General features: G+C 40.2%; 2 protein-coding genes across 4 annotated transcripts in view; one reads left to right on the forward strand and one right to left on the reverse strand.

The window, feature by feature from the left end:
- Positions 1-518: 518 nt before the first annotated feature.
- The window catches only part of LOC131466757 (contactin-associated protein-like 4), an 86,018-nt gene continuing 60,693 nt past the window's right edge, over positions 519-25,843 (reverse strand). For 2 of the 3 annotated variants that reach the window (XM_058640199.1, XM_058640205.1), the window contains 10 exons: positions 24,906-25,033; positions 24,162-24,332; positions 21,638-21,856; positions 18,078-18,317; positions 14,100-14,324; positions 13,058-13,191; positions 11,759-11,846; positions 7,794-8,012; positions 5,405-5,476; positions 519-3,725 (listed from right to left, as the gene is read on the reverse strand). In XM_058640199.1, the coding sequence (XP_058496182.1) occupies positions 3,529-3,725; positions 5,405-5,476; positions 7,794-8,012; positions 11,759-11,846; positions 13,058-13,191; positions 14,100-14,324; positions 18,078-18,317; positions 21,638-21,856; positions 24,162-24,332; positions 24,906-25,033 (1,693 nt within the window). In that variant the 3' untranslated portion in view covers positions 519-3,528. The remainder of the gene's footprint in view (positions 3,726-5,404; positions 5,477-7,793; positions 8,013-11,758; positions 11,847-13,057; positions 13,192-14,099; positions 14,325-18,077; positions 18,318-21,637; positions 21,857-24,161; positions 24,333-24,905; positions 25,034-25,843) is intronic. The other variant, XM_058640213.1, reaches the window with a different exon arrangement.
- On the forward strand, positions 15,147-17,128 carry LOC131466780 (tripartite motif-containing protein 16-like). Its single transcript, XM_058640224.1, has one exon. It carries the CDS (start codon positions 15,287-15,289, stop codon positions 16,931-16,933), a length of 1,647 nt encoding a protein of 548 aa, XP_058496207.1. The 5' UTR covers positions 15,147-15,286; the 3' UTR covers positions 16,934-17,128.

The raw sequence follows: 25,843 nt of genomic DNA on the forward strand, positions 1-25,843 counted from the left end.
TTAGTCATGTTCACAACATCTATTTATTTCAATATTTTGTATTATATTTATATTAATGCCCTGCCCTCTTACCAAATTACCAATTTAGTGTTGGATGCTATTCATTACACTACAGTCGTGTTTAAAGTGACTGGTTTCCCGTAAAAAAATATCACATTAATGCCAGTAAACAATATTCCCGTTTGGCAGTAAATACATAATGAATAAATAGAATAATAGTCAGATGTCTTAAACAGCTTTGAATTCACATAAACTCTTTTCTTTGCTATTTAAAACTTACATTTTCAAAAGGGGGAAACCTGCTCCACCGACTCAGTGTTGCCCTCATACCAGGCATGGACCGGTCATCTGGCCCAGGGCTGTCATAATTTAATCAAAAAAGTACATTATAAATAATTGTTATCGACCACGATGGTATTTGAGGCACAAAATGTGGCTTTGCCCAATTGATGATTAATCAACTGTTTTGTTTTTTTGTTTTTTAAAAGCTTCTTACACGTGAATATTTTCCGGTTTCTTTGCTCCATTTGACATAAAAAATCATTAAAACTGAAAAGAAATCATGAGAAAATCATGATTTCCAGATTTGTTAAACATTGATGGACTTTTTTTCAACATTTTATCTACATTTTATTGACAAAAGAATAGTGAGTGAGAGTGGTTACATGGTTCTCCATGTAGGTTACTGTGCTTTATTTACATGTTTTGAAACAACACAATGTGCACATATATCCTCTGTTTGTCATGTGCCTCTGCATATCGTACAAATAATCATGGTGGGCTGCCATGGCCAAAAATGCTTAAAACAGTAAATGTTTAAAAGTAAAAGCATTGTAAAATCCTTGTGTGGGTCTAATTTCTTGGGTTCACTATATAGGGTCGTTGTGTTTTTTTAAATATTCACGATAAAAGCACATATTTTAGACTGGGAAGTGTTGTTATACTATATTGTTGGTACCAATAAGTGAAAGAATCAGTATGTGAGAAAAAGTGACTACAGCAGCCTTCACAGACCAGAAAAAACGTCTTTATTTGTGTCGTAAAGCACTTTTTGAAAATGTGAAATGCATGTTATAGCTCCCAGGACTCAGACCTATTATCATAAATCATTGAGAACTGCCAGATTTTAAAAGAGCATTTATGTTGTAACCTTTACAGCTCTTGAGGTGCAGGAAATAAACACCAAGCTCTTTCAATGAACCACGTCTATTTGGGGCGACGTTCACAAACGTTCAAGGATTTCAAGAAGAGAATCACCTTACACCTCAGTTGTAACATCTATATTTGTCGTTATGTTACAAACTATAAACAACGTGCTCTTTCAGCTCCCTGAATTCCATAAAGATGAATGCAGTATTTAAAAGTGTTTTCTGGCATTTTCAAAGGAAAAACGCTGTGTAAAAACATGAACTAAATATGAGTGAATGACATCTGTAGATGAAAAACATCATAGGGGTTTTCATTTTTGGTAAAGCTAAAGTACAATAACAAGTGAAGTCACTTTTTTAAACCACAGCAGCTTCTCAAGAGAAAACTATTACTTTTAAAAGACAACAAAAACAAAGGGATGACGGATGCACTTTAAAATTCAAACATCTTTTTTTCATTAAAATCCCATCAGCTCTTCAGAGAAACATTGAAGGAATATTTGATGAACAGCTGCTGTCGATCCCATTTCTGCTCTTTACACGTGAACTGAATTAACACGCGGCGGCATTGGCTTCATCCCCGCGACTTATCTTCCATGTTTTCAATATACTTTACGTCTGCTCGACACTCTGCCTCTTGGATCATCTCCCAGTCTCATTTTGATCACGTTGCTGCTTTCTACCGAGTCACAATCCACCTGTCAGACTGAGGTGGATTAGCATTTCAAAAGCACATTAACCATCTCTGCGCGTCGTGATGGAGGTGACAGACAGACACTGAGTGTCGCCAGTAAAAGCTTCTGGGAGATTCAGGCTCATTTATGCTAAGCAGGAATAAACGATGTGCAATTTTTCGCGATCAGTAGCATTTAGTTCCATTTCTGTGATTGCGATAATTGTGAAGGGGGAAAATCATTAAAATTTCATGTGGCCTGAGTGGCTTTTAAGTGTTGCCTCACTCGCTTACATGAGTCCTAGTGATTTATTTTCAAGTTCCACAAAGGGGAGCCTGCATATTTCTGTCATTCCAGGACTGATTGTTAAAAATATGTTTCCTACCTGCGATGGAACAAACTAATATGCGTATTTGAAGAATCAAAGAATCCTTTTCTTTGTTTTCATTCAGGTGAAAATGGGCATGATTCAAATCCACCTATAGAAAACTGGCAGGTAGTTTCCAGCAGTGGCACGCTTCAGGGACAAGAAAAGAAACTGGAGTTTGGAATTGAAAATTGGAGTGGAAAACTAACAAAGTTAAATGCTCATGGATGGTTTTTTCCCCCCAATCTGCTTTTCTTGTGCTTTCCTATTACAAGAAAAAGAAAGAAGTGCAGTAAGAGGAGAGAAGAACAATGGAAATAAATTGGAAAAATCAATCAAAGCTATTGAAAAGTCTGGATAATACAATTCATAGTCCGGTTACTCCTGCATGTATACGCTTAGTTGGACATCAGCAAAATGACTCCAGTTACGTTTCCGAGCACAATGATCAGGGACATTTGAAGCACGTCATGTCCTCGACGTGTTGTCAGTTCCAAGGCTCTGACGATACGCGGCTCCTTCTTCCTGGAACAAACTACAAGATTGTCTGAAACTGAAAAATTTGGTCTGATTGGACATTTTTTAAATATTTTTTAAATGAATTGGAGGCAGAATCAAATGGCTGCAGACGTTTTGCCTAAATGCAGTTGGATTTCATTGAATTGTGATTGTGAGTTTAAATCACACACCCTGTGTATTTTAAGTATTTTTTTTTATGAATATTTATTTTGAGTGGTTGTATATGTACTGCTGCCTGTCTTGACCAAGACACTCTTATAAAAGAGATTCAATGAGTTTTTATTCCTGGTTAAATAAAGGTTATTATAATAATAAAAGAGATTGTTGGGGGCTCCCGGCAAAAAGGGAACCCAAGGGATCCCTTTAAACCAAAATGAAGCAAGCTTGTGGCATTGGGTGGAGAGAACAGGTTTCCAACCATGACCTCTTGTGTCTAGCCTGCAGTAAAATGACTCGCTTTGCCCCCCATGTCACTGGAAACAGGAAACAAAGTTGTGCTTGGAATAATGTACAAAACCAAACAAGTTTTCCAAACTCCAGTAAATTTGACAGTGACGTGGATGAGACGCCAGCTGCTTTTTCATATGTACAGTTTCTGAAACAAGGACTATCAAGACCTCATGAGTCCAGTTTTGTTGCCTGTTTGTATCAATATATACACAATATACAGAAAAAGACCCATTTTCTTTCTATTTTCTCTCCTATTTTAAAGCTGTCAGTGAAGTATCCAGCGTCTCTCTTAGTGCAGTGGGACGTGGACAAACCCCGTCTGAATCCTCTGCTTCAGGTTCATCAGGTTGCCGGGTCCTCGCACCTGCACTTAGATGAAATACTCCTTCTGGTTTTCACAGGACACTCTCTGGGAGTCAGTCTGGTTGTTGAAAGGAAAATCTGGACTGTCCTCCTGTTTGACTCCCTTCACTTCCCGATTCCGATACGTCTCTTTTCGTCGGTACAAGAATCTGGCGGTGATCGCCAGGCCGGTCGCAACCACGAAGATCACCACGGCTATCACACCTGCAAGGAAAAGCATCTATGGGCCAAACCAGCCATTGTTTTACACTATGGTAAAAAAAGAACTTAAATAACTAAAAATATCCAACACTGAAGAAGAAAATGTGTGATTATAACACTTAATATATATATATATATATATATATATATATATATATATATATATATACACATGTATATATATATATATATATATATATATATGTATATCAATTGGTATCAATCGTATCACTAACGACACTTTGCATCACCATAGTTACGCGACGTGCTATTGGAAAAATTGCGACAGTTTGTGAAAGCTGAGAAGTTGCACGTCAAAGCATAAATATGTGGTTATTATAGTAATTTCACTCGCGCTGTTTCAGGAGGCCTGAGAATCAGCGTCTTTGTTGCCAGAGAGGAGCGAGTGGGAAGAACATTATTATTGTAAATATGTTTCAAACTGTTCAAATTTCAAATTGAACACGCAAAATCTGTTGTTCATGTACAACTGCAGTGTTTTTCTAAATTAAAATGTTTACTTTTTTCCTTCATTTTAAATAGTTAAAACAGTATACGCTGTAAGTAACTGCCATACTGGAAGTTATTCTGGAAATTCTATGAAGCAAAAAAAGTCCAGACAGACATTTTGAGGATTAGGTTGTTAAAGGGTTAAACTAAATGACCTAATAGGTGAATGTTTTTAAGTTTGTCAACAGATCAGTGAATGTGTCAGAATGATTTGGCCTCATTGATCAATAATTCCATGATGTTTACAGTCTGTTGCATATAAAACATGGTGAGTGCAGATCATTCTCAAACATTTTCCACTGATTTGTTTTATTTTTTATTTTTTATTAATAAACCTTTATATGCTCACGCCGTAGATATATGTATTAATATTTAGCATTTTAGAGCTGCAGAACGCAGCATTGCTGTAAAAACTGTTATTTGTTGTTTGGCAACAAGACTCTTGACCTGTGCTCCTCACAGAACTCTAACCTCTAATATATAGGAATGATTGACCATAAGTCTTGTGTGATGATTTAAGGTCAGATTTAAAATCCTCAGTTTGGGAATGGCTGCTTTAGGCGACAGGAATAGAATCACTCTCAAAGCTGTGACAGCGTGCTGTGTCTTCACACGGCCGAGTCGTGACTGGCTTCGTTTGCTCACTACTCCACAGAGTTTTGTGAGACTGGTCCGTGAAGTCGTCTCCCTCCTCCTTCTCGCTGCCATCTGGACATTTAAGTAATTGAAGACACACGTTTCATTATGTAGGGGAAAAAAAAAAAAAAGAGTTTGGTTTAATTGGAATCCCAGACTACGGCTGAAATTAAATTCGCAGGATATTACTCTGGTTTTAAAATGTCCACACGTTTGAAGATAAACATGCGGAAGTCATTTCAGGAGAGGTTTAATTAGTTTGGCTGTGCTTTGTGCACGGAGACACAGAGTCACACAGATTGAATCGGCAGTTTTAAATGACTTTTGAGTCACATGTTTCCCCTTAGTGACACCGTTATACTGTAGGAACCATTCAGTCTGATTTAATCTGCCTGGTCAGAAAACTATTCAGTTCACAGCACATCACCTTTGTCGACCTTCAACAGACGACCATTAAGTGGAATATTCAGTCTCACGTATGTGAAGGGAGATACAAGATGACACAGGTTCTTAATACAGTGAAACGGTTTCAGTACCTCCGATCAGAGCTGAGTCAGTCCTGATGGCATTGACTAAAGGTTGACCTGAACCCACTGAACCAGACTGGTCTACAGCACAGAGAGAGAGAGAGAGAGAGAGAAGGTAGAAGAGAAAAAAGAAGAAATAGAAGCAATCATAGAACAGCCCAAACAATTATAAGAGGCAGTGATGTGGAGAAACATGGAAATGAATACATGAGGCAGAAAAGTGTGAAAAGGAACGGGTCAGAAACAAGAAGGACTTTCAGAAACAATCACAGTTTGAAAAATGAGCAGAGAATCAAAACAATAATCCTAAATTACAGTAAAGGGATAGTTTAGATTGTTACCTGGGCCAAAGACATTTTTTTACCTCGTGGACATTCTATTCTCGGGGCTGTAAGTTGTGTTATTTCTGTTATTTCGTGCTTTCCCTCAGTGACACAAACCCATGTCTAATATGGACTTTGGTGAAGGACAGTGAGCGGTTTTGCCCACAGTTCCAACTGGAAAAGGCTCTTTAACACAAACATAAAGCGGCAAATGTACCACTTTAAATAATGCAACACAATGTTTGCTTTCATAATGTTTGTTGCATCTGCTGAACCTATAATCAAATTCAAAATGAACCATCTTTTGTAATAGTATATTATAACTAAAACCTTCTTTCTAACTAAATAAATAGGAGTCTAAACACCTAGTTCATGAACCAGTAACATGGAAATGAGATGCACATCACACAAGGACAGTGAGGAGTTTGTCATCAGTTAACATTTGTTCCTAAATGACACGGAACACTTTGTAACGTGCTCGCTCTCCCGAGAAAATCATCCGTTTTGGTCTCACAGGGACACGGGAGCTGCTGGTGGATCGCTGCCTCGTTTGTGTCACGCGGAGGATTTCGATCTGATTCTGGAGCATAAACAGCACCTTTGATGTGAGTAATGGTGGAGAGTGGTGCACGACCTTAAACGCCCCAGCCTGACCAGTTCAATACCCATCAATATGGATGAGTACGAATCTGGATTCAGATGAAGATTGAATGCTGATGTGCAGGGACGCTAAATCGATGCACACACACTCACACATATACACAACACGGTGGTGGTGATAGTTATGATTTCAAATCTCATGATATGTAGAATCATGAGATGTGACGTGTGGGTGGGTGAAAGTGACACAGATCCACAGAGATGACTGATGTGATGGTTTTTAGACACCTTCACGTTGGCTGTTACATGGCGAAATAATAATTTTGACCGTCACATGATGTGGGTGGTGATAATCAGGACGCAGGAGCCAAAGCAAGTTTCCATTAAAGTGATAGTTCAGGGTTTTTTTGTGTCACTGACTCATATTCAGCGTTGCCAGGACATGGATTTTTGCCGCTCACCTAATAAAATCTATTTAACCAACATTATTTTATGAAAATCTTGCATTTACGCAGCCTTTTATGACTGGAAACAGAAGTTTGTGAGTTGTTTACTCTCTCACACCAATTTCCATGAAAAGTAATCTGAATTTTTAGCTCTAGGGGGACATAGGAGCTTCTTCCCTGTTGGGTATGTTTGTGTCACTGAGCTATATAAATCCAAACAAAGGATTTCAAACACCAAATTCACAAATAGAACACATATGGATGCAGACAGCAGTGGATCAACAACTCCCGATTGTGGTTTACAAAGGGACATAAACTTCAGTTTGCAGCAGGAACAGGCAGAAGTTTTCTTTTTCTCAAGGTGGCAAGAACAAGAACAAAGTTAGTTCTGGCCAGGACATTTCATACTTCACGAGAAACTCAAGTGCAGAACTTGAGAATCCTGGGAATGGCAACATTTCTGCATTAGCCACGCCCACTTCAAATTTCTGGCCAATCTTCTGACCAGGTCTTATTTGGGAGTACCTACGGCCATGCAGGGGTTCTCTTTATTTAACCAATATGTTTAACATGAGCATGTATGAGTCAAATAACCTTATGGATAAAGCTCTAAAAAAAGTGTTTCAGTGCAGTCTTTTTTTTAAAAAAGCCGTTCATCCTGAAACTTTACTGTTATGGCTCCATCTCAGCGCTTTGATAGCGCTGTTTTCGGTCCCAGCAGGCAGCTGTTAGCAGCAAAGAAGCTCTAAAACCCTCTATACGCCACCTGCTCAGCATCAGACGGCAGACAGACACAGTCAGAGAGTGGCTGCTGAACACAGCGCAGCATTTAGCAGCCAAAGAGACACACGACTCCTTCAGGAGCATCTAAGGTTTATGATTGCACTTAGATTGTACACTGATTATTTAAATACATAGTGTAAGTAAGTTCTGGATATATACACTGTTGAATATGTATTAGTAAACAACAGCAACACATGACAGATGATCAATAGAATACATTAAAGTTAATCAAAAACGTTCCCTTACCTGACAGGTGGCGTTTGTTCTCGGCTGCGTAGGGATTGGCTGAAGTCGAGGAACCACAGGTGGACTGGACCAAAGGTCCGCTGATGACAACCGGGCTGTTGTCTGGGTGGAGCAGAGCAGCTTTCAGAGGGCTGATGGAGTTGAAACGGACGACTGAGAGACAGCCGGTGAATCCAAGAGATCCCAGCTGTGCCAAATCTGGGTCCAACTCATCATAGTCTGAGGAAATTAAAAAAAATAAATAAATTTGCTGTGTTGTATTTGTGTCGTAATGTTTTTTTTTTTTAATTATTTCTTAAAATGATAAAGAAAAAAAACGGATTTCCCTTCCTTTTTCGCATCACTTCTCTCTCGCTGATAAAGTTTAAGTTATCTCCCTTTAAGTTATCTGCACTGCTAACTTAGACTAAACCAGTAAGATATATATTATATAGCTACTCATTAATGCTACTATTATTATTATCATCCTCATCCATGCTTCATCTACGCCCGAACACACAACCTTCAAGGAACGTTAGCCCATTGGTTCTCCTAAGTTTAGAGTTCGAACCAAACCAAAATCTAACGTTTAGAGAACGTTCCCTCAGAGTTACCTAGGAGCCTAACGTTACCCTTAAAGTTGAGGGAAACAAAAACTGAAACATTCTCCTGAGGTCGCACCGTGGTAGCCGAACTCTGGAGAACGTTGTGTCCAGAGGTTTGAATGTAAACATTTAAGGTTTTATCTTAGTTTTTTTATAGACAGTTGTACATTAGTAATTTAATAAATATGAATATGAAAACAAATCTTTAAGGAGTATTTATTTAGTTAAGGTTGTCTCACTGTCCTAACCCAGTGAAGAACAACAATGATGCTACACTCATGTCTGTGAAGGTTCTCACTCATCTCCTGTACATCACTGAACTCTGAAGTGATTCAGCCTCTCATCTCTCGCTCCACAATACACACATACACTTTCACCCTCGTCCTCTGTCTGCTCCTTGTTACTGAGCGTCTGTTCTCATGCCTGAGGCAGCAACGATAGTTTCAACAGGACAATTTTGCATGATGATGAGAGCAGCAGGAAACATCAGCTCCTCACTCAATCACCTCCTCCTCTACCTCCTCCTGCCTATCTCTCTGTATTCCTTCCAGGTCCATTAGTCAGGCTGATGGATGAGAGCTTTGGAAGGGAACGACAGAAAATCCACTTTCCCGTTGCTTTTTCAGATCTTGATCTGACTCTGTGTCACTCGTGGTTTCACAGAGGTGGACGACTGGACACATGCTGACATGACAAGGTTAAAAAACACGCTGAGCGAGCGACACTCGGGCTGAGATACCGATGATTTATATCCAAAGACACGGACACAAATATGGAGAGACCGTAAACTGTGCGGTGTGGCTGTCATGTCTCTCGTGTCCTCCGGGTGTATCACAGACAAATATACAGATACACCTGAGCTGTGTCCGTCAAGACGAGAACCTTCTTCAAGGAACTAACATGTTCATGCAGACCATGAAGATTAGGCAAATCCGTGTGATGACGAGTGAACCAACTGTTCCACTCCAGTCCACCAGGTGGTAGTAATGTAATTGACTGATGGAGATTGTTTAGTGTCCTCTGATGGTTGCAGAACATACATGTGGTGGGGTTGAGGATTTTTTGGAGGGCTGTGGTGCCGGAAGTAACATACTAAGGGCTGGCTGCCAAAGAAAAGCCGACGCTGGCAACTATTCCCCAAGTTAGAAGTCTCAAAGTTTTCACTACAATAGAGGATTACGGGAGAAATCTCAGAAAAGTGGATGAAGAGACGGCACATCACGTACAAGAAACAACTCAATTTAAGGGAAAAGAGCTGAGGTTTAGGGTTAGGCGTGGAGAAGAAGTGAGGTTAGGGTTAGGGCTTAGTAGGGTTAAGTAAAAAATGTCACGGTAAAGGCTATATTTCAGCTAAATCCTTGGGCCTGCGCAGTACGGCCCTCAGTACATCACTTCCGGCACCACAGCCCTCCGAAAAATCCTCAACCATGTGTTGGCAGCTACTTAAAGCAGCTACTCGTCGTGTTTTACTTCTAGTTGCCAATTTGTTCGGTTGCACGTTGACAGTGTTGCGGCGAGTCTTCCTCATCAGAGACACCTGTGACTGCAGCTCCTTGTGTTATTAGCAGCTTGTAGCTCAGTCCGTCTCTGATGGATCTGCTCAAAGGGAACATGAATAAGTCATGACACTGCCAATTACTGTCCCTCCCTGACTGTGGTACTGCCTCCCCTGTCTGTGAAAGAAAAACAGCAGCTTGATGATAATGATGTACAAGACGATGGCACATCCATGCCGGACATCTGGAACCAACGTTATCAACGTTAACACATTTCTACTTATTATTGGTTGTACTTTTTTATCTTATACTTTATATATAATGTAAAATATTCTATTAGCCCATGGCCAAGAGGAAAGTAATTGGGCTTGTAATGGGAAGGTCACTGGTTCAATTCTGGGATGAGCAAAGGGCTGGGTGCCCATGAGCAAGGCACCAAATCCCCTATTGCTTTTATTTTCCAGTTTCTTAATTGTAAATATTTTCAAATTTTCTTTCCTTTCAAGTTCATTAAGACTAAGAAAATTGAACAGACTGGATTTTGGACTCCTTTCATAATCGGTTAAATGTTTTAAATTTACAGGCTTTACAAGAATTTTTCCCATCTTCTTATGTGTCGTTGAGTCAAATGAATCTATGATTTATTTTATATCGCATTTAACCCTTAGAACACAGAGCATTTTGGCTGCTTTCTTCTATTACCATCTATTACTAGGATTAAACGTACAGTATATACAGAGGCTATAAGAATGTGCAACATATAGTGTTTTATATCCTTTTTGTCAGCACAACCTAGGCAATCTGATAAAACAATAGATACATTTTCACCAACTATATAAACACACCTGAGCAAAAAGTACTCAAATTGTTTAAAGTTAGAATGAATTTGCTAGATTTGGAAACATGTCACAGTTCAAAGTTCACTCAGCTCGTTTTTTATGAACAAAAATAAAATAAAATACAGTCTATTTTGTGACTTCTGCACAATTATTGATACTTTATATCACTACTAAAAATGCGATATAAAATGAATCATAACTTTGACTCAAATAAGAAGACGAAAATATTTTTTTAAAGCCTGAATATGTGACCTATAAACACACCCTCCGAGGATGTCCATATAAGGAGTTTTGTATTATTCCCATGGAAAATGACCATGGGTGCACCTGTGGCAAAGATCTATGTCGCGTGAGCACTAAGATTTAACCCCCCCCCAAAAAATGGGACTATCGATAATTGTTACAAAAAGTCACAAAATAGACTCTTTTTCTTTTATTTTTGTTCATAAAAATGAGAAAAGCAAAATTTAAACTTTGACGTATGTCCAGATTTAACAAATTCAATCCGATTTAAAAAAAAAAAACAAAACTTTTTATATAGTTTATATAGTTGGTGAAAATGAAAAAAAAAAATCTTTATCACAAAAAAGGTATCTCAGCGGGCCCAACACTGAACCACCACCACAACAACAACAACAACAACAACAACACTGTTTCTACTGCTGCTACAAATGCAACCCTTGGCATAACTGGTTTTCTTTTTGGTCTTTTTCCTCCTCTCAGTCACTTTATATGTAAAGCAAGTGCATGTAAGGGTTCATCCACTGATGCTATGAAATAATGATCCATTTAGCAGCAGGCTAGCAGCATGGGGCCTTGTTAGGGGACAGAATTGTCATTGCTGTGGACTAATGAACTCAGATGTTCTCAGAGGGCCCCTCTCAGATCAGGGGAGGCAATTGCCTGCTTTGCCTACCTTGTTACAACGTCACTGATCATAAACCCGTCACCCTGATCTCTTATGAGATGCAAGCTAAATATAAGATAGTGTATGTGCAGTTTATGTCATTTTCAGCAGAAGTCTTTAACGATGTCAAGAGCCTTACCCTGTATTCTCCCCAGAACCAGAGACTTAACGGCATTGAATTCTCCATCAGATGTTAGGTTGAAGTCCTCTCCGTCATCCTGGTTAATCTGAAAGAAGAAAATAATTGTGAAGTTTTTTGTTTTTTTGAGCAGTATAATTTGCTTGTTGCGTGCGCATCTTCGTGTTTTCAGTCATATTCCAACCTCTTTGCAACCTTCTTGCTTTACTGGGGAAATGTTGTCTCGGTCCGTCTTGACATGAAATGAATACAATCCTGTGTGTGCGCGGCAGCACGAGAATGTCGCCGGATGACACGAGATCTAAACACCGATTATGCTGAGAAACACAGAGAGTCGCGTAGAGCTTTTACAGCTCCAAAGTTTAATATTTTGAAAAACAACACAGAAATCAGTTTCCGAGATACAGCAGTGAACATATTCTTGTGGTGAAGCTGGTTCTCTGCACAGTGGGCTCACAGTGGGGAGTGCACAGCTCACATCAAAGAAAACTGAACCATACCTTTAAATTCCTCATAAAAAAACAGTATTAAGTTACTTAGTTACTTAGTTACTGTGAATATGCTGCTTAGAAATGCGTCATTGAGAATCCCAAAATGAAAATGTCACCAGTTGTGCGTCACTGTGTGTCTGCTGCTGCCAGATACACTGATAAAAGCTGAAGTTTATTGAATTGGTCGGACAGGTGGAAGTCAGAAACTGTTCCTGTGCAGATAAGAGTATTAAATCATTTGTCTTTAATCAGAAAAGGGTAATCAGAACATAGAGGTCACGCAGGACTGACCCTTTGGTGGATGCTCCTTTTATGCAATCGTGACGCACATAATGTCTCGATGCTTATGCCACTACACATGCAGAGAGAGAGAGTGACAGGAATGGAGCCGTGTGCTTCGGTAAGTTATGTGTTATTTATTGGCCTTTTACCGGAGCATTACTTTGTCCAACTGTGTGGTGCAGCATGGAACTCAGCCGCGTGCAAAAAAACACTGGGTGATCTAAACAGGAGGTAAAAGCCGGTGTACAAGAAAGTAAAAACATAAACAGTAACAGATGAAATGGAATGAAATAGATAAGTAAATCGGTACTTAAAATAAATAAGTAAATTTAATCAATCAATAAATACATAAATAAGGTATGATGAGCAATACATGATAAAATTATAGGTGCAGTAAAAATAGAAAATTAAAAATTCTGTTAGAGGACAATAAAGCATAGAATAAAAGAATAAAAGCCAGGTTATGGAAGTGGGTTTGTTTTTAAAAGATATTCCCATTAAAACTGCAGTGTACTGTGTGTGTTACCTGCACAGACACAGAGTCGCTCAGTCTCCTGACAGTAACGGTGTGTAGTTGTCCGTTGGCCAGACTCTTCACTCTGCTCCTCAACACCTCTGCGTCTCTGCTGCTGTCCAGCTTGTACTTCACCTCCAGCTCATCTTCACACACACACACACACACACACACAGGAACACACGTGTCACTAATATGAGCTGCATTTACAAAAGAAAAAATCATTTCAAACACAGTATTTTTTCACAGTATAAAAAGAAAAACATTGCCACCGCTCCATAATCTTGGCTGAAAAAAAAAATCTATTTTTAATACTTTCAGTCTCATTAAGCGGAGCTAACAGAACTAATCTAATTATTTAAATCTCATTAACTCTCTTGATATTCAAGACCATAAAGTCCATAATGAACCCGAGACCCTGTGATGTGTTCAGTGTCAGCTAAAAATCTGGATTTTGAAAAGAATTTCAACTTCAAAACTTAAAGATATAATATTACATGCATATTAACAGCAGTGATTACAAACCACTGCTTTTCTACAGACATACTTTATAAATGCAATTGCGAGTCCTTTTTTTTGTGGAGCTGTAATTGCATTCAAGGGTGAAAGATTTCAGGGGGAAACAAAAGAATCCTCTCTGTGATTTCACATGACACTTCAGTTTCAGTCCCGCTCCGGGACCACTCTACTCTAAAAGGATCTCAATCAACTTTTATTTTGAAATCCTGTGAAATATTGTCACAGACATTATTATTGCGGTATCATGATGGAATTTTGTGATGTCGTTTTGAGCACATATCACCCACTCTAACCAGATCATGTTTAGCAGCCCCGTGGTCACCTGAGTTTGAGACCCCTGGTGTGGTGCAGGAATAGGAGGGGGAGGGACCAATTTTTTTTTTTCTACCAAGAAAAAAATGGTAGAAAAGGTAAAAAAAAAAAAAAAAAAAAGCAATAAAATAACAAAAGAACATCCCTAAAAAGGAAGAAGCTATTTTACATGTAAATCAAACAGTCCAATTCCTTCAAAATAAAAGCCTTGCATCCTCCTCACCGTGCTTGTTAATGAGCAGGGCCATGTACTCCCTGTAGTACGAGCTGATGTAGACCAGCAGAGCCGGACTCTGGTTGGTCCTGAAGCTCAGGGAGACGTTCTCTCCTCTCAGTGTCATGTCAGAGTAGATGGAGGACGGCAGAGCGCTGCTGTTCCTCATTAACTTGTACGGCTCCTTGAAGGTGTAGCTGACAGACGTGGCAGACTTGAAGGACGCCGACACCTCTGGAGGAAAGATATTTTAGATTTTTGCGGATCAGATGTTTGAAGTACGTAGTCGACGGTTTCCCTTCAGGGAGTTACATGACAATCATTAATGAAGCATTAATACGGCATGCAGACATACTCAACTGAAGGGCATTTCCCCACACACAACAGTTCCATTCCCCCCTGTTTGTCGCTCAGTATAGATAAAGGTAAATGTTTGGTCCAGACCAGCTGGACATCCTAATGTTTTTACATGCTTTGAATTGACGATCTTGTATTTGTGATGCAGTTGAACCTCTTTTCTCAAGCACATCACAGGTGGGACAACCTGGTGGAAACACTCCATGTGTGACTCAACTGTTATACTGTATATCTGCTGCTGGTCTCCCTCTTTCTCTTTCGCTTCCCACTTCTTCTCTGTTCTGCATTTTTCCTTTCACCCCAACCGGTCCAGGCACATTTCAGAGTCTGGTTCTGTCAGAGATTTCCTCCTGTTAAAAGGGAGTTTTTCCCCCTCCACAGTTGTATGAACTGTAGACACTTTTTTACTTTTTTCTACTACTTTTTTTTTAGCACTTTTAATGATTTTAACCCAATCTTTACAACAGTGATCTCTGCCTTCTTGATAAGTCATTCATGTTCAAGTAAACAATGTCAAAACAAGCCAAGGTAGAGGAAGTAAAAACACATCCACGTATCCACAGTGGTTTTTGTTTTGTCTGATCCTGCCTAATGAGACACAAAAAACATAATTGTTATAATTATTATTATTACTCCTCTTTTTGGAATGAAGCAAAACTTGTAAACACCTCCTCTGTGTGCTCATTTAAAAGACAAAGATCTTTGCTGACTTGGTCCCTCCCCTTCACTGAGCTGGTTTAAGTTCGGTGAAAACGAAGTGCAGTGCAGTTTGCAAACTGAGTTCGCAAGGTGACGAGAGCCAAGGAGTCCAAATTTCAGTTTCATTTCAGGGATGAGAAATGGCAGCGAGAGGAGTTCAGCTGGGGCAGGAAACCATGCGTTGTGCGATCTGTCTGGATCTGCTGAAGGCTCCTGTGACTGTTTCCTGTGGACACAGCTACTGTAAGAACTGTATTAATTTCCACTGGGACACAGAGGATGAGAAGACGGTCTACAGCTGCCCTCAGTGCAGAAAGACCACCATGAAGAGGCCAGTCCTGATGAAAAACACCATGTTAGCAGATTTGGTGGAGCAACTGAAGAAGCCTGGGCTTCAAGCTGCTCGTGCTGACCACTGCTATGCTGGAGCTGAAGATGTGGCCTGTGATGTCTGCACTGGGAGGAAAGTAAAAGCTCTCAAGTCCTGCTTAGTTTGTTTGGCTTCTTACTGTGAGGAACACCTCCAGCCTCATTACGAATCACTTGTATTTAAAAGACACACACTGGTGGGCCCCTCCAAGAAGCTGCAGGAGAACGTCTGCTCTCATCACAATGAGGTAATGAAGAGGTTCTGTCGCACTGATCAGCAGTGCATCTGTTATCTCTGCTGTGAGGACCAACACAGAGGCCACGACACGGTCTCATCTGCAGCAGAAAGGACGCAGAGGCAGAAAGAGCTCGAGCTGAGTCAACAAAAAATCCACCAGGGAATCCAGGGCAGAGAGAAGAATGTGAAGGTGCTTGAGCAGCAGGTGGAGGCTGTCAACCGCTCTGCTGATAAAGCAGAGGAGGACACTGACAAGATCTTCAAAATGCTGATCCGTCTCCTGGAAAAAAGAAGCTCTGACGTGAAGCAGCAAATCAGATCCCAGCAGAAAACTGAACTGAGTCGAAACAAAGATCTACAGGAGAAGCTGCAGCGGGAGATCACTGAGCTGAAGAGTAAAGACGCTGAACTGCAGTGGCTCTTACACACGGAGAATCACAACCACTTTCTACTCAACTACCGCTCAGCGACACTCAGTCCGCCTCCATTCTCATCCAGGACCAATGTCATACTGAAACCCTTTGAGGATGTGATAGTAGCTGTGTCAAAGTTCAGAGGTCAACTACAGGATCTCCTGACTAAGCCATGGACAGACACCACATTTACAGTGACTCCAGACGATGTTTTACTGCCACAACCGGAGCCCAAGACCAGAGCTGAGTTCTTACAATATTCAAAGAAAATCACATTGGATCCATACACAGTATACAAACATCTGTTGTTATCTGACGGAAACAGAAAAGTAACAGCAGTGAGGAAAAAGCAGTCTTATCCTAGTCATCCACACAGATTCAAGGATTGGCCTCAGGTCCTGAGCAGAGAGATTCTGACTGGACGTTGTTACTGGGAGGTGGAGTGTAGAAGTACAGGAGGAGACGTCACTGTAGCCGTCACATACCCGAGGAAAGTCTGCGAAGACGGGACCTCAGATGAAATGGGTTTTGAAGTCCAAAATGGATGCTGGGTGATAAATATTGATTTGACAACCGCCAGATTGGGAGTGTACGTGGATCAGAGCGCGGGCATTATCTCCTTCTACAACGTCTCTGACAACATGACTCTCTTCCACAGAGTCCAGACCACATTCACACAGCCTCTCTATGCTGGAATCGGGATCTTTTACTATTCTGAACTTTTCAGTTTTTATGGAGCCTCAGCCGAGTTCTGTAAACTCAAATAGACGTGTGTTATTTTATTTAAGGAGCCGTGAGATAAATCTTGCATTTTACTCTTTAAAAATTGAATCCTAATTTGTTTGTAAAACACTTTTTTTTTATAAAAAAAAAAAGCCATGGTTGCATCATTTGCCTGCTGTTACAAGCTTTTCCAAGTCATGGCTGTCCAGACTTGAAGAGGATTTTTTCCACATTAAAAAGGGTTTTAGAAACAAATTGTGGTTTCACAGCTCTGTGTTCATCTGTCAATCAAACAGTGCAGTGTGCATTGACATCATTTACATTTTATTTCTTGGTGCATTTATGTTAAACCAAAATAATACAAAAATAATAATAAAAAAAATAAATAAAATGAACATTATCTTATAAACAAAATTATATGGCAATTATTTTTTTTTGGAATTTGTTATAAGGTTTAATAAACATCTCAGTTCCAAAAATTTAGAATTTTCTGTTTGTTTTTTTCATTAGTCAGGCTTTACAGGGTTAAGGGTGATTATTTTTTTTTAATAAGAGTGATTTCTACTGTTCAACACGGTATCTGAACTGGATAATCTTCTAAATCACAGTCATAACTACTGTGAAATTACAGTAATTACAGTAAACAGTTGTCAAATACACAGTACACTGGGATTTACTGTATATATTCACCACACTTTGCTTATTGACTTATTTTGTTCTCACTTAATAAATATATCTACAATTAGATTGAACATGTTTTGTTTCAAAGATGTTGTGTTTTTTTCTAAATTAATGTACAAGTAAGATTTTCTGATGTACTGTATGATAAACATGTAGTTATGATCATAATCAACGTGATCATTCATTTTACTTTATATAAGTACGATTTAAGGTGAAACAAAATAACACATCTGTATGTGCAGTCGGTGAAGATAATTTGCTGATTAAATGTGTAAAAAAAGTTTTCATGTGAGTGCTGAGAGTTGTTCTGTTTTCATTACATTAGAAAATAGGGCTGAACTATTAATAGTTTTCAAAAAAAGTTTTGCCCATTCAAAAAAAAATGCACCCCATAGATGTAATAACTCATATGTTCAAGTTCTCATCCTTGCATCAGAGCATAGTCGTTAATATCTCAGTCACATTCTTCAGTCCAAACAGAAAACTTAAAGCTGAGTATGTGTAAACCTGTTTGACAGAAGACTCCGGTGTGGGCAGACTGGCCACAGTCACAGTGGAAGCCGTTGGCTCTCTCCACACAGCGGCCCTGGTTCTGGCAGAGCGAGCCGTAGCTGCTGCAGTGACCTGGGCAGCCCGGTCGCACCCCGGGTGTGATCTTGGCCCTCTCCTCCAGGTCCAGGGTGACGCCGTTCAGCTGCAGAGAGCGAATACAGCCTCTGAAGCCCTTCTGCCTGGACGCTGTGCCTCCTGTCGACAACAAAGCAACGCCCATTAAGAAGCAATTTACAATGGATGAGCTCATCTGTATGACATGGGAAAAAAACACTTAAATAGGTATTTTTACTTATATAAAATTATGAAAGGCTTTGGAGAATATCTTTGTAACTCATTCCGAGAATAAAACTCAACACCAAAACACCAAAATCAGGTCTTTGCCGGGTTTCTCAACAGAAATGGAATTGGATTTATTGAAACAAGCGAGAAAATTGTGAAGAGCGACGGGACACAGAAGTAATCTGGAGTATAATGAAACAGAGAGTGAAACATAGTTGGATGTTATTTGGAGAAAATTACCAAAAAAAAATTCAGAAACACTCAGGTCTGAAGGCCACACGGTGGTGTAGTGGTTAGCACTCTCGCCTTGCAGCGAGAAGACCCGGGTTCGAGCCCCGGTTGGAACAAGGGCCTTTCTGCATGGAGTTTGCATGTTCTCCCCGTGTGTGCGTGGGTTCTCTCCGGGTACTCCGGCTTCCTCCCACAGTCCAAAAACATGCAATGTGGGGATAGGTAAATTGGACACTCCAAATTGACCATAGGAGTGAGTGTGAGAGTGAATGGTTGTTTGTCTCTATCTGTGTGTGGCCCTGCGATGGACTGGCGAACTGTCCAGGGTGTACCCCGCCTATCGCCCGATGTAGCTGAGATTGGCACAGCACCCCCGCGACCCTCTGGTTGAGGATAAAGCGGTAGATGATGACTGACTCAGGTCTGAAATTAGAGTGTGTATATAAAAAAAATCTAATATAATTACTATTTAAGTGACAATAACCAAAACATTTGCTTCCTTGTGGCTTCTGAGAAATCTAAAAATAGCTCGACAGAGCAGGTTGTCTTTCACAAGGAAAGTGAAACAGGCTCAGTAAATAGGAGTAGCTCATCAGTCACGACATGTGTCGGACACGTGAAGGGAACATCAAAGGAGTGCTGAAAATCCGTCAGAGACAAAGAAGAAGCGTCTTTGGGTGTTGGTGACAGACAGCGACGCACTGCACAAACACACAAAGGCTCGACAACCTGACACAAAAGATTCCACACCTCCACCGTGGAAGTCATTTCACTTTTCATTGCGTGCCTTCAGAAACTGCCGTGTATGGATTTGTTTTTTAGCACCTACGGTCCAAACAGCAATAAATGAATCAGAAAATAAACAATGTGTTGGATCATAAATCTATGCAAGGCAATAACACGGCTAATTAATCATAAACAACGGCATCCACTGCTTTGTAGAGCTAAAGGCGGGATTATCACTCACATGTACCTATCCACTAATATATATATATATAGATCTATATATATATCTATATTTATGGCTTCTAAATTTGCACAACACAGCAGCTTTTAATATAAACACAGGAGTGTTGTTGTTTTTTGAAGTTTAGATGAATAAATACACTGCATGTGCAAAGATGAATTTTTAAGCCGGGAGCAAATTAATCCAAATAAGTCAATATCCTGTCTTGGATGGATTAACTATATACACAATAATGCATACACAACAGTCACATCAAAATACATGAAAACATTTGCTCAAGCATTTGATTACGTTCATTTGTATTAATTAGTGAAACGGTGAACAGGTCACTTATTTCTCCTGTGGCTTTGGAAGGAATTTCTTTTGAAGTCTGAATAATTTTTTGGCCTCTACCCTTGTTTGCATTCTGAATTTTCCTTTTTTCTTTACCTAAATTATTAGGTTAAAAGATGCGCGATCATGCATCTAGAAAAATCAGAAACACTGGGGCACGAACTAAAGCAACAGCAAGCAAAATTGAGACTGAGATCTTGGACTGAGCACAAAACAAACAAAAATAAAAAGATAAAAAAAAAAGGATCACTGCTTATACCATCAAACAGTGAAAATGTGCATTATTTGGTCAAATCATAAAAGGAGATGATCTACACTGTATGAGAGCGGCACAAGATCAGGAACCATGGAGATCCATGACGGCCATGAAGATGGCACATGAAGAAGAAGAAGACCCTGGAATTCAGTATCTATTAGTTGTGGCAGGTGACCTCATAAAATGACACAGAGACGGAGGTAAAACGAGATGTCTGCAAACTTGTTGGACTGAAAACACGAAAGAAAAAGCCCAAGAAAACTTTCAGGAGTGAATTCTACTGCTCATAAAACCCAGTCCATCATCATTTGATGGGATAAAGCTCCTCGTCTGCCTCTGCCCTGCTCTGCTGCTGTATACACACAAACACTCCCTGAGCCACATCTGATAGTTTAAAGATAAAGGACGCAACATAGAAATGATGTTACATCATTTCTATCCAAGAAGCCCAAACAGAGGCAGAATAAAACACGTAAAACATTAAAAACAGCTTTAAAAACCCTAGCAGGAGGAAATCACTTTAAACACAATATGTCTATGTACTGTACACAGTATAAAATAACTACTCCCTGCTGCATGCTACTGCGCGTTATTTATCGGCTGTAATCAGTGGTTATTTGACTCAGCGTTTTCAGCAGCAGTTTAGGAACATTCCTCCGTCTTCTTCGGTCATGCAGGATCGTCAGAGGAGGCCACACTTGCTACCATCTTGGGAAAACCAGGAGTTTAAACGAGCTGACTCAGCGTCTTGTGAATTCTGCCGGCAAGAAAACAGGATTGAGCCGAAAAAAAAAGAAAAAGAAAGGGAATATTTTTAGGGCCTTTGTTTAAGGATTGAATCACATCCATCCAGGCAGCTTACACTTACACTTCTTAAATTGATCAAACTCCTCACTTAGGCTTTTTTCATATGGGACATTCACACAATGTTTGTGTTTCACGGTTTGAACCAGTTACTCGGTAGTTTCCCATCCTTCGCTCATCTGTTCTGGTCTAACTACAGCCACACAAAAGATATAAGTGAAGTAATTCTGCACTGACAATGACAAAAACAGCACATTATGAGCTTCACTCGTGCAATTCCCCGGAAATGTCTTCAGTTTTCTGTCTTAGTTAGGGTAAAGTGACACATAAACAATTCCTAGACTTGGGTGGATAACACAGATGGCTGAATTAGATCCTAAACAGAGGAACTATTCATCTGTGAATAGCTCCACAGTGATTCATACAGTGGCATCTAATGTGAACAGAGGAAAAAAAATCTGACTAAAAGGTTAAAGTTATCAAGCTGTTGACTTCAGAAGAGCAGAGAACACTGAGCTACTGGATCCCAGGAGAATGACGTGGATGCTGCATGAGGATCTACATGCTTTATATCATTTATACTGTAAAGAACAACATAATGTGTTATAATGTGTGAGAATAATTGCTGTAAACTGTCGTCACCTATGAAGAGCTGGCTGTTGAGCTGCAGGTGGAAGTGTCCGTCAGTGGGCGCTTCCTGAGCGGCGGCGGGAAGCTCGTCCAATCGAAGCGACGCCTCCTTGACATTCCGCTCAGCTCGGATACGATGCCACCGGTTGTCGTTGAGTGAGACGTTTGACTCCGCGCGCACCTCCAGCGGCCCGTTGCCCACATCGAATGAGAAAACCACCTGAGTGGAGGCTGGAAGGCGGAATCCGAGTGTGTTATTAAGACGACATGACAGACTGACACGGCAGAAATATTACAGGACTCAATTCAGCCCTAGAACTCTTCTCCTAAAGTTTGCTCCTAGGAACTGAGTAACAAAAGGTAGTGGAAGAGGACACTCCTTCAAGAACGAGCCACATGATCAAGTATGTAGATGTGTCATGTTTTTGCCAAAGAATCAACGTTCTCTTGTCAAAAAACATACAAACAAAAGGGCCACTCAAGCCTTCACCCAATCCCTAGCTGTAATGTAGACGGAAATAATGAGCTGGACACAAGCCTGATGAGATGCACGGTCATGGTTAGCGCTCTTGCTCTTGAGTTCTCCGGTTTCCTCCCACAGTCCAAAAACAAGCAGATTTGGGGATTAGGTCAATTAGACACCCTAAAATGACCAGAGAGTGTGAGAGTGAATGGTTGTTTGTCTCTATGTGTCCCTGTGATGGACTGGCGATCTGTCCAGGGTGCACCCCGCCTTTCACACCATGTTAGCAGGGACCCTCATGTGGAGGATAAAGTGGATGGATATGGCCAAAGCAGCCATATGCCTTGTCACGAGCATAAAAGCAATAGAATACTCAATCGATGGGGGAAACTCTATATTAGGCATTGACAGCTTGATCAACTGCCAGTTGGCAGAAGAAAAAGTTACTGTTCAATGTGTTAAATAATAGCTCTTAATTTGATTAGCATATAATAGCCTTTTGTGAGCCACAGGCTGCACTGAAAATCCTTCCAAAAATGCAACAGGAAACTTTTGTGCAATACCTGCATGTTTGGTCACCGACATTCACTGACAAAGTACCAAAAGTCACATTTTAAACAAGCTATAGCAAAAGTTAGTCCATCATTACATCATTACAGTGCTGATAAAACAAAGCTCAGCCTATTTGTTTGGTTATGGCTGCTTATCTGTGGCTCATGTGAGGAACATTATTATGGACAGGATGGAAAAAAAACATTTCATCTCAGCAAACGTGTCAACAATTAACATGAACAAATCAATTGAGAAGCTTTTCGTGGATACCAGCTGAGAATATTTTTCACAGCGCAGTGAGCAATTAAGCTCAGTGATCTCCATAATCACCCACAGTGGGGTAATAAATAAACAGTACGTGTAGGTACAGATCATCTTATTGGTCAGCCCTGACTATAGAAATGGAAGGGATGAACACTCACATCATTTCACTTGTGTTCAATTCAAAAACAAAGAGAATTTCGGAGAGGAACAGGTATTTTGGAAACATGCTTGTCCTTCATATCAAGATAAAACAATATCCGAGCTTCTAAAAGTATATTTATTTCCAGACTGTTCTCAGGACCAGCTGCAGTGGTACAAGAGTGATCTGAGGCAGCTGCCAACAAAGCAGCCGTATTCAAAGCCGGAACAGCCACGCTGACAGTGATTTCCCTCAGGAGAGAGGCTGTTTGTGCAGCAGTGTCCCTGCATTAGATTCTGTATATGCTCCTTCAAATCTCATCTACAGTGAAGCATAAAAATGCAGCAAAGTAAAATGAGATTAAATTGAAGAAAATGGGCTCATTAAGGTTCAAACGGCAACATATTTTAAGACTTTCTCCACAAAAAAAAGCTTGTCTGCTCCTAAATGTGCACCAATGCATTACTGTCTCTGCCCATTCACATAGTAAAGAAGACCATGGGGGACATTTATGTCACATTTTAAATGATACCACAGCAGAGAGGGCTGTAAATGTAAATAAACAGCCCCAAAGTAGTGCTATCCATAAAGTACACTACCCTCTTGGTTACTGTCGTCATATTCCACATAACACTCACTTTGTACGATGTTAGAAAGCTAAGCAGAGCACAAAGAGCTACATCAGAAATAAACTTCCCGGCAGTGCAGATCAACTCCTCTGTTTGGGTCAAAACGGTGAGAAACATCATCCTAGTGTTAGTGGTTCTCTTCATCATCTGTGCAGTCTTTCCATAAAACGCTGACACACATAAAAGACTTCTCTATTCTCGTGTGGAAACAAAGCAAACTTACTGATGTGAGGGCTGTAAAAAGATCCCAAGATTAAATGTTCCTGCTGCAACTTTGCAACAGTGACCAAACACTTAAGCTTAATACAACAGAGTTTAACCAACCTCATAACAAATATTCACCCTTCAGGGTACAGTGATACAGATTAAGTACGAACCCTCTGGATTTATGGGTCGTACTAAGAACCAGATTAAGACTTTGACTTCCAGGCTTCACTGACACATCACTCTAATCCGGATTAAATATTTCCCCTGGAGGTCTGTACTTACACCTCAGTTCGATGCGGATGAAGTCTTTGATGCCAAGGTTCTCCAGGAACACACCGGAGGAGGCTGTGGTTTTGAAGAGGAAGGAGATGTCTGCACTCAGCTCTCCGTGGAAGGTGGGGAAGTGGAGGTACGACGTCTCCTTGTCGAAAAAGGCGGCGTTCCAGAAGCTCTCTGACAAGCAGCGAGAACACACAGTCAAGCTTTTCACATGTGAATCACGTAGGGAAGAAGTGAGCCATCGCGTTCTGCTAATTATCTTACGCACGGGTGTGATTTCTGTTACAGGGTCTCGTTGGGATTAATCACGACAAACGCTTATTTATCTGTTGACTTAAATGGATGTAATTACAATTAATGGAAAGAAGGAAAAGCAGCATGTTTCTTTGATTTGCTTCGTAATGAGAGGCAAGTACTGCAGTGTGACATTTTACAAAGGGAATATGCATTAGTAACAGTTCTGCTGCTGATAATAAGCCTCTTGGTATGGAGGTGCACGACCTAGGAGGATTCATTTATCACAAAATTGGCAGGTGGAATTAAAAAAACAAAACATTTCCATGTCAGCAGAAATTATACCTTATATTTGTTTCCTTATTTTTAAAAAAAAGGTAGATGTACATTGCATTTTCCTTATTTGTAAAAAAAATAAAAAATAAATGTTAGAGTGTGAGAACATTTCTGAAACAAGTAAGATTTCACTACTCAGTTAATTTCGTGTAACCAGGCAACCAGAGCTGAACTTACTGTCTCCATGACAACAGAGAGGTCCCACCCTGTAGACAGCTTCTGACCCCGGCCTCTGGATGTCACCCAACACCAGAGACCTAACAGGGAGGCTCTCCTTAAAGGTGAGCAAGCCCGAGTCCTCAGCCCTGCAGGAAGAGGAGGAGGAAGAAGAGAAGGTCGGAGATAAATATGAAGAAGGAGAATAAAAGGTTACAAGGAGGATGAAAAAAAGAGTGAATTAATTGAAAGACGAAGCACAGACACTGAAACTACCTTGCTCTCCTTTTCCCCCTTAACCACTTTAACCAAATCTCTTTGGAATGAAGGCGACGGTATAGTTGTCCATCCTGACACTGTGTGTACGGCTCTATGCTCTCCTGATCCTTGCATCAATCTCACTGTCAGGTGTGAATGTCTCCAGGACAGAGAGACAAAGTATGTGTCGCAGTTTCACACCACTGTGAGAATCTAATGACCGGTCTCTAAAAACACTTTCCAAACTGACAAAACACATTTGGGTGTTCTCACAATTCAGCACTAATGCATTCATCCTTTGTTGCCCCTGGTCTTTATCACAGTATTTTAATTCTTACGTTCATCCGTGCACGTGTCTTGTTTTGTTTCCGCTTTGCATTTTAAAAGACTTTAACTGTAATATCCTCTCATTAAACCAACGCACAGCCACAGAAATATCATTACAGGCATTAAACTTTCATTTATTCTCTGTGAATGCACTGCAGCCACAACAAAAAGAGGGAGAAAATAAAAAGGAATAAGCAGAGGATCACGTGCCTCTTCTGATGAGTTGCTTTGGTTAGCAAAGAGGGACCTTTCAGTCTAATTATCAGCAGTGAGTTAACAAGCAGACTACACAGGAATGAACTGCAATGATAAATGAAATATAGAACTAGAGAGCAGAGCACAAGCCTGCATTAAAGTCACTCAGTTTTCCACAG

This window comes from Solea solea, chromosome 1 (assembly GCF_958295425.1).
Source record: "Solea solea chromosome 1, fSolSol10.1, whole genome shotgun sequence".
NCBI lineage: Eukaryota > Metazoa > Chordata > Actinopteri > Pleuronectiformes > Soleidae > Solea > Solea solea.

What these genes read in the sequence shown, in the direction of transcription:
- LOC131466780 (XM_058640224.1), top strand. Translation starts at nt 15,287, where the DNA reads ATGGCAGCGAGAGGAGTTCAGCTGGGGCAGGAAACCATGCGTTGTGCG.